The sequence below is a fragment of the Culex pipiens genome, chromosome 2 (genome assembly GCF_016801865.2).
Source record: "Culex pipiens pallens isolate TS chromosome 2, TS_CPP_V2, whole genome shotgun sequence".
Lineage (NCBI taxonomy): Eukaryota > Metazoa > Arthropoda > Insecta > Diptera > Culicidae > Culex > Culex pipiens.
Genome location: NC_068938.1, coordinates 106,912,002 through 106,921,007, shown reverse-complemented (window position 1 = coordinate 106,921,007; position 9,006 = coordinate 106,912,002). Strand labels below are relative to the sequence as shown.

The 9,006-nt window shown below is 46.7% G+C and overlaps 2 protein-coding genes and 1 long non-coding RNA gene across 4 annotated transcripts; all 3 read left to right on the top strand.

The window, feature by feature from the left end:
* Nucleotides 1–1,632: 1,632 nt before the first annotated feature.
* LOC128092834 (uncharacterized) lies at nucleotides 1,633–2,546 on the top strand. Its single transcript, XM_052707692.1, has 2 exons — nucleotides 1,633–1,784; nucleotides 1,875–2,546. The coding sequence occupies exons 1-2, from the start codon at nucleotides 1,761–1,763 to the stop codon at nucleotides 2,187–2,189; spliced, it is 339 nt and encodes a 112-aa protein (XP_052563652.1). The 5' UTR covers nucleotides 1,633–1,760; the 3' UTR covers nucleotides 2,190–2,546.
* Nucleotides 2,547–3,362: 816 nt separating this feature from the next.
* LOC120414739 (uncharacterized) lies at nucleotides 3,363–4,037 on the top strand. 2 transcript variants are annotated; one of them, XM_052708645.1, is made up of 2 exons: nucleotides 3,363–3,663; nucleotides 3,838–4,037. In XM_052708645.1, exons 1-2 carry the CDS (start codon nucleotides 3,598–3,600, stop codon nucleotides 4,018–4,020), a joined length of 249 nt encoding a protein of 82 aa, XP_052564605.1. In that variant the 5' UTR covers nucleotides 3,363–3,597; the 3' UTR covers nucleotides 4,021–4,037. The 2 variants fall into 2 exon arrangements, with proteins under 2 accessions (XP_052564605.1, XP_039431983.1); XM_039576049.2 differs by having other exon boundaries at nucleotides 3,383–3,751.
* A 678-nt stretch (nucleotides 4,038–4,715) lies between these two features.
* Nucleotides 4,716–6,373, top strand: LOC120414740 (uncharacterized). Its single transcript, XR_005605129.2, has 3 exons — nucleotides 4,716–5,742; nucleotides 5,801–6,085; nucleotides 6,151–6,373. It is a non-coding gene; the product is annotated as an uncharacterized LOC120414740 (long non-coding RNA).
* Nucleotides 6,374–9,006: the final 2,633 nt, after the last annotated feature.

Sequence of the window (9,006 nt, the reverse complement as noted above, 5' to 3'; positions counted from 1 at the left end):
AATCTGTCAAAACAACTTTGTTTACGAAAAAGGCGTCGCGACGTCAAGTTGTGGTTAGAATTTTTAACGTTGGTTAGAAAATTAACGAGGGGTCGGTCGATGGTGGATGAAAAGATGTAATCGTGTAGTTGTGTGATTGTGGCGACATCAAGTGGGGAGTAGTGAAAGCGAAGACTAGTCTACACCCTTACCAAAAATCATGATTTTTTGAGTTCCAAATCTCACTTTTCATACGAATTTTTCAGTTCAACCTATATAACCATTTTTATGGTTCTAGTACCTGAACTCAAAAAATCGTATGAAAAGTGGGATTTGGAACTCAAAAAATCATGATTTTTGGTAAGGGTGTAGCTTTCATGTGGTACAAGTTTACCCTAGAGATCCTTAATAGGGTCTCTAGTTTACCCCACGGGTCTTTTTTGGGGGTAGGGGGTAGTATTTTTTTTTTGGAACCCTGACTGACGGACGGGGCCGACAACGGCCCGAAAACCGCCGGACGGCTCGACAAAACGGCCCGAATTCCGTCGGTTTGTCCGACGGAATTCGGGCCCTTTTCGTGCGTATATGCAACACTTTGTCCGACGATCGTCGAAATCAACGTTTGAGAAAATCAACGGGCCGTTGTCGGGCCGTTTTCGGGCAACTTTGTTATTTAGAATTTCCTGTCCCTGTCGGACGCTCACGTTTCGTATTTAGGGCTTAATCAATCAAAAGTATTTTTTTTTGCAAACAAGTACTTTTTATTTATCTTTATTGAGGATTGATGTATTTTTGTGTTCAGTGTGTGCCGATTTTGATCCAAAGAAGCAGCTCTTGCATGTTTTGTTCGTGTCCTTGTCTAAGAGAAAAGGTAATTTAAGAAAATATAAAAAAAAAAACAAAAAAAACAAGCAAATTAAGAATTTACCTCTTCCTCCACCGCACCGCCCAAAGGACCGACAACTGTTTATACTTGATGGTCTTCACCAGAACATTGTCCTGTTGTTCGGAGGACCGAATCCTCGCCGATCAAAATGGTTTCTCCGGAGAGAGAAATGTATCCACCGCTGCTGGATTCCGGCCAGGGAGTAATTGTTTATTTGGTTTGTTCGCACTAATATCATTTTAAAATTAAATAACAAGAATTTGGTGATTAAGATTTTTTTTGTGAAGACTTTGCTTAGTGAAAACCAATGATCTGTCTGTTTTTTTTACTATAGTTTCGAACAGCTCCTTTCATTTGCAAGATGAACGAAAATTATTTGGTCGGGAAAAATTAAATATGAAGTTTTTGAACATTTTTTCTATGGGACGCAATTTTGTCTATTTCAATTTTGTGTTGATACAAGTCCACGCCCAATCAAACCGTTCTCCGCTTGACTAGTTCATTCCGCTTCGAAAATTGTTTCGAAATTTTCTAAACGGAATCTCCGGTTGGACTCCGTTTCAATTCCGTTTGATCATTTTGGCACAAGGGCGACACCTGCTGGTGTAAGACGGAACCTCGGTGACATTTCGCCGCGATAGAGTTATCTAAGCCCGATCTCACGCACACTAGCACGCCATTTGTTTTGCTGGAGGGTACAAAATTTAACCTCAATCTTTTTCGTGTAAGTACACGCAATACATGCGCACGTAGAAAACTTTATTCGCCGAAGCGGTTTTTCTTTGAGTGTATTTGTGAGGCGGCTTTCTAAGAAACGTCAAACATGTTTGATCTTGAACTTTCCGCAAAAGTCGTTGTGGGAGCTAATTTCAAAGTTTTCGCGACGTGATGGAAAATGGCGTATCCTCCTCCTCCCAAGGTGAGTTGAACATTTCCTTCACTTAATTCGAAACGGAGTGGACTTGGTGCAATAATCAACATTACCCATTGTATTCCCTCCTCCTTTCAGATGCAGCTTCCCCGGCCAAACTTAGCAGCAGCAGCAGTTCCGGCCAACGAGGGCGCAAGATGGCAACAGCCAATCAGAGGCGGCTTCCTGGATGCCGGAGAGTTGATTGAGATGTACCTCGAAAAAACCTGGTTCAGAACAAGGAGTTCTTGGAGAAGCAGGAAGCGTCCTGCATCGAAGTTGCAATTGCCGAGCGCAAGAACGCCGATAAGGTACAGGAACGTCCGTGCCAGCTGCCATCAACGAGACGAGCTGCCGATTTCACTCTACAAGGGACAAGATACTAGCGAGCCGGTTCGAAATATGTCTTCGTGATCAGCGACAAGGGCACGCTCCCGATCGTGGACACTCCGCCCACGCGAGGCTTGCCAGGAAGTGTACCCGCCGCACACCAAGGTCGAGGTCCTGAAGACTTCCCGCTTTGATCTGGCCAACCTACTGGAGCTGCTCGGCGATGGTGATGGCAAGAGATCACAAGTGTCAACCGGTGCGCCAAGAATGACGTCGTTGTGAACCGCCTCGAGAGGAACAAAAAAAATCTGTGCAATATGTTAACTCTGCTAAACAAAAAAAAAATAAAGCGGGCTCGGGGTTGGGATGCGTTTTAATGAACGATTAGTTAAAGGGACAATAAAAAATGTAAAATCATAAAAAAGTTTAATCTATTTCTATGGTCGAATCCCAATTTAAAGTGGATTCAACAAAAACAAAAAAGAAAACCAGCAATAAAAAACAAGAAAAAGAAGAAGAAGCAACTGTCAAAGGCAACACGGCCATTCCGTTTCGATTCCGTTTGAATTCCGCTTGAACCGATTTGCGGCGAAAACTCAAACGGAACCGCCCACTCAGCGCGTTCCGTTTAAATTCCGTTTAGAATTCCGCTTGAGCGAAAAAAGTTCGATTCGAATTCTAAACAGTGTTCCCCAATCAAACGGTTTTCCGCATGACGGGTTCATTCCGCTTCGAAAATTGTTTCGAATTTTTCTAAACGGAATCTCCGGTTGGACTCCGTTTCGATTCCGTTTAACCATTTTTGCACAAGGGCGACACCTGCTGGTGTACGGCGGAACCTCGATGACATTTCGCCGCGATTCGCCGAAGCGGTTTTTCTCTCAATGTGTGAGTGAAGCGGCTTCCCAAGAAATGTCAAACTTGTTCGATCTTGCATTTTTCGCGGAAGTTGTAATTGGAATGTGTTTCGAAGTTTTCGCGATATTTATGTGTGATTTAAACCGTCGCGGTGAAAAACGGCGTCTCCTCCTTTCAGTCCGTATGTCCCCAACTAGCCGGTGTTTAAAAAATGCTATTGCAGAGGCCTCCGGAACGATTCACTGACTGACTGTGCCATCGGCCGTCTCGTTCAGCCCTTCCGTAACTGCCGCGGAACTCACCTTAATAAGGTTAGAAACGAGGTTAGAAATATGCACGATGAAAACATCACCCGGATGATGCAATGTGCCAAAAACCATGGGACCATGGGAGTCGCAAGGCCGTCCAGGCTGGAAAGCAGCAGTGCCGGCCGAGGTCGAAGATCCGGCCGCAGAAAACCCATAGTTGGGGAAAATGGCGAGACGCAAAAGTGACCCCCCGAAGGTGTTGCAGCAGCTGCCTCACCGGATAAGAGAGGATAGCCCCCGGAACCGGCGGCCGCCGCTCAAAAAGAAAAAACGCCAACCCGCGGCTGCGGTCGCCGCTCAGAACCAGAGCTAGAAGCCTGCTTAAAATGGTACGGATACTGGGTTTTGAGGTCGTTGCCAAGGAGTTGGTAAAGGAGCAGCTGGAACTTGAAGTGAGTGTGGTGGCGGCGCAGCCCAAACGTGGCCACAAAAAGGCAATGAAGACCACGGTGGCACCGGTGAAAGACCATAGAGAAACTGGTGAGTTGATTTTTTTTACAGAGAGCAGAGAGAGAGAGAGAGAACTTGGTGTAGCATTAAACCTTTTTATTTCTTCCTTCTTTCAGATGCAGCTTCCCCTTCCAAATCCAGCAGCAGCAGCTCTGGCCAAACGAGGGCGCAAGAAGAACAGCCGAAACGGAGGCTGCTTCAGCAATTTTCTGGACGTAGCGGCCCCGGAATTCGTCATGAAGATCAAGGTGAACGCCGGGACGGAAAAGCAGATCGGCGTGACGGTTGGAGATCGCTGAGGTTATCGACGAGATGACCGGGGAGGACCGTGGCGGTGCCGGTGCCGTTAAACCGACGCAGTCATCTTGGTCAGCACCAGCAGCAAGCAAGAAGGCGTGGACAGGAGAAGAAACCAGATACATTTAGCACAAGGAAGTAGAGCAGATGATCAGCGGCGCATAAATTAACATGTTTCAATTCTTTAATTCCTAATTTCTTAAATTGTTTCGTCCCAGCAGTTGCCGTTTGACAACAAGAATTGCAAACGAACATTTCGGCGAACAACCAGGAACTTCCAGTGGCCACAAGCGAAGCTCCAACGGAGAAGCTAAGTGATTTGGATTGACCAAACACCGCACCTTTTTCAACGACTTTCTCATTTCAGGAGTCAAAGAACTGCAAGCGGTCGGAGCGTCGCGACGCCTATTCACCTCGCGCAGGTCCTAAGAAAAGTCGCTCCAATATTGCGTAGATGGATTCCCACCTGGGTACGAAAGGCCTGCGGGGTAGTTGAGAAATTGGAGCGGAAGTATGAGACGCTGGCGGCCACAGCAGTATCTGTAGAAGCTCCGGCTGCCTGAGTACAGCCCTCAAGTTCAAGCCGACGAAAGCACTCTTGTCAAAACAACGACCGCAACAACCTCGGTTGATGACGAGGACACAGAGTTCGACTTGCACCAACCGGCCACGTTCCAGTCGACGGAATCATTCGAGCAGCTTGGCGGCGGCGTTCACACGATCTACGTTCATCGGCATCACCATCATCATCGACATCTCCACGGAGGCCGGCAACGCAGAACGAGGACGACCCCGCCACCGAATCAGGTTCCGGACCAACCGGCGAACAACGCCGGCACGCGTTCACCACTGTTGGAACCGAGGTTGAGAGGCGCCAAACGCTCCTTCGCTTGTAATCGTCGAAGCGAAGAATCTCACGTGTATCATCCCAACGTCGAGTACGGGAACCGTCTCGAAGCGACTCTCCAAGTCCAAGATGAGCAGGCGAGTGCGAGATTCAAGGGTCAGCTCATCACGAGCGTGACGAAGGAGTACGCTGGGGTTGATGAAGCCGACAGGAAAGTGTCGTCGAAGACGACGGCGTCGGTGGCGATTACAAGAATTCGGGAGCGATACCTCTACTACCGCTTTCTCAACTACCGCCTCTATCTCCCCGGAAACAGCTCTTTTTCCAAACAGCAGGCGTGAAGCTTAACGTTCTTTCGCCGTCCAACGGCGTTCGATTCGGACCGTAGCTGTTGGCAGTTCCAGCAAACATCCGGTAGCGTCGATGGAACCAAACAGCGACGGTGGTCTCGAGCAGGTTCAGTCAACAGCCCGACGACGACCATTTCGAGCCGAAGCGTCGGCGGATCGAGTTCGACCTTTCACGACCCGACCAAAGTACCTTTAAATTTCTTTGAGAATGAACAGGAACGGTGGTTTCAGCACGCCACGATCGAGGATGTGATCAAGGTGCGGATGGCGGTGGTTAACTCGTCCGGCATCGACAAGGCGATGGCCATGTACGCCGAGATTCGTCCAAAGCAGTACTACAAGTTAAGGAATAAGGAAGATAGCACGGAAATTGAGAATTGAAGCAGCGAAATGAATCACCGTTGGTTGTTCCGGAGTTCCTACTGCAGGTTCCAATCTAGGCTAGCCGGAGCTAGCCAAAGTGGCCCGCTTTGGCTGCTGACGCTGAATGGACTCAGTATTAATTATGCTAATCCGTCAAGTCATTGGTAAGTTTAGCAATCTTAGTCTTAGGCTTGGTCGTTTTTTATGAGATTTTTCTTTCAGCCAAAGAAAAGTTGCATGCCCTCTTCAAGATCTACAACCATAGAGAGCGGTCAGATTCTGGTCCCGGTGCAGAATTAGGTCATGCAGATGTCCCAGAAAAAGCAAGATGACACGCACCACGCCGACAGAACACGGCCTGTTACACTCATTCATGCGGGGATGCACGAGCCGGAGGACAGCGATGAAGCTCCATACGAATCGGTCAAGTAAGAGGAGATTCAGGTCGAAGGCATCTAAGCGGCGCCGTACGAGAACTGTTTTTACCGGGCTGTGGTGCTGGAAAAGGTCTGACCGGATTACTTTAACTTGTTTCTAGAGTTGGAATGACCACCCTCTTCTCTCTTTTTCAGACCGTCCCATCGAAGATCTCGCTCAAGGTTCGCCTGATCGATTATGACAACGAGTTGGTTAATGCGTCAACGGAGTAGCGACCACCGCTGCAGATGATGAAAATCTTAGAAGAATCTGCGCGCGTTTCAGGTGGAGATCGTCAATTCCCATCGCCATCCGCTCGAGGTCAACGAGCGTATCCGGATTCGGATGAAGAACCCTGCGGGATTGTTAACCGTGAGCTGGCGGGAATCATTCAGCCACCGGTGACGCCGATCCTGCTGGACGTACAGAGTGATGTGGCTGACAAATTTGGTGATGCTGAACAGTGCCGCGGTGAAGCCGGTCATGAAGGTGCTGTACAACCAACCGGAGTTGGCTCCGAAGCTGTTCTTACTGTTGGCTGATAAGCTGATAAGCTTGTAATTGGTTTATATTGAGACCGTGGACGACTGTTGGTCTCGAGGGTTGGTCGCAGAGCAGCACGAAAAAACTTGGCTGTTTTACACGGTGGACAACGGAGCGGTCGAATTGATCTCGGACGACAAGCAGATTCCGTACCTTGTTCTGCAGATGGACATCGCACGGGTCATCATGAAGAAGCTCGAGTTCAAGCCTGCCTTCGGTTTTCGTACGATCAGCAGGCTTGCATCATGAAGGCCACCCTCACGGACGTTGAGAAGAAGGGCCAACTTGCCGATGTCACCTTACGGAATTTAGTCTGCGACCTCAAGCAGGTCAACGTCAAATACTGGCCGCACATCCCGCAGGGCAAAAACATCGTCCGGATAACGTTCGTTCTGGATACGGTCACGTTGATCGTCTGTCACAATGTGTACTCCAAGCTGCTGCTGACGATTCTTCCCGAGTAAAAGCAGCTTACGCACCGTCAGAGCCAAACGAAGTTCTTGAAGATCGTCTCCGCTAACGCCGTCAAAGTCCTCGATCTGGAAAACGGCTCCATCAAAATGTCCCCTCGGACAAGTTGTATGGTTCCACAGGGTTCATCCGCAACCGGCCGGACTACCCTATGAAGATCAAATCCGCGACCTTGATCCGACCGCCGTTGAAAATCCCGGACTGATCATCGAGCAGCTGCAAGAGGTCTCCTGAAGCAACTGTTTGAGAGCAAGTCCAACATATTCGACGGCGTCAAGCTGATCGACCTGAACATGAATCGCTCGCTGGGTGCCCTGCTGCTGGAGAACCACGACAAGAAGCCCAACGTGGCGGCCAGAGCGAAAGAAATAAACTGCACGGAAGAAGCTGTTGGCAAGGGATCCGAAGTGCCAACCGGTGCCGCCAAGAATAACGTTTAAAACCGCGAGGGATAGTTTTCTGTTAAACTAGAAACAACAAATAAAAATAAGGGGACTCGGGGTTGGGACGCGTTTTATTTTATGGAAAATAAATAAAATGATTTTGAAATTAAAAATAACAGTTGATTTAACCTTTCTGGTTGAATTCCAATTTAATTTGAACTCAACCAAAACAAAAAAAGAAAACCAGAAAGAAAAGAAGAAGAAGAAGCAGCTGTCAAAACCAACCCGTCCATTCCGTTTCGATTCCGTTTGAATTCCGCTTAAACCGATTTGCGGCGAAAACTCAAACGGAACCGGTTGTTGCGTTTGAAACGGAATGCGGTTTAGAATCTAAAACGAACACTGTTTAGAATTCGAATCGAACTTTTTTCGCTCAAGCGGAATTCTAAACGGAATTCAAACGGAACGCGCTGAGTGGGAAGTTTTCCAACTTGTTTTTTCCTAACATTTTGACGTTTGATTGCCAAAAATCAACAATAAAACCGCTTCGGCGAAACTCGGCGAAACGTCATCGAGGTTCCACCATACACCAGAAGGTGTCGCCCTTGTGCAAAAATTGCTCAAACGGAATCGAAGCGGAACCCAATCAGACAATCTGTTTAGAAAATTTCGAAGCAATTTTCGAAGCGGAATTCGAAGCGGAATGAACCCGTCTAGCGGAAAGCGGTTTGATTGGGAATGCGTTTTAGAATCTAAAACGAACACTGTTTAGAATTCGAATCGAACTTTTTTCGCTCAAGCGGAATTCTAAACGGAATTCAAACGGAACGCGCTGAGTGGGCGTGGACATGATTTATGGTTCAGATCATTTCATTCCTTATGTTTTTGATATTGTTATCATTGTTTTGGTGAATTCTCTTTTGAGAAATGTTTCTGTGCCAATAAGGTCATAAAGCTCTATAGCTCTATATGTCAGTTTTTATGTGCAATACTGAGAATCTATACATTACACAAAGTTCAGTTCACTTTTACACACTTGTATGGGATGAAAATTCCCATACAAGTGTGTAAAAGTGAACTGAAAAAGTGTAATGCTGATTCTCGGTGAACGGTAAACAACATGAATAAAAATCATTTCTGATCATTTTTTTTGCCTTCCTCACCTTATTGAGGAAATGCTATAAAATCACTCGAAGAACAAAATTCTTAATTTGACCACCTAGACCAACCTTCACGTATACATATCGACTCAGAATCAAATTCTGATCAAATGTTTGTGTGTGTAGTGGGATGTTGATCAAACAAATTTGCACTGGATTATCTCGGCACTGGCAGAACTGATTTGGACCGTTTTGGTCTCAGTCGATCCGTCTTGGGGTCCCAAAAGTCGCTATTAAAAATTATAAAGTTTAGTTAAGTACTTCAAAAGTTATGCTAAAAACGATTTTAATAAAGGTCCAAAAAGGGTGGTTTTTGGTAAGAAACCACGTCATGTTAATTTTTTTAGAAAAGGTATTCGAAAGACCTTTCCAACGAGTTCAAAAGATTGAAGTTTTGACGACCCTATCAAAAGTTATAAGCACTTAAGTGTTATTTATAAACTTTTTTGGGGTC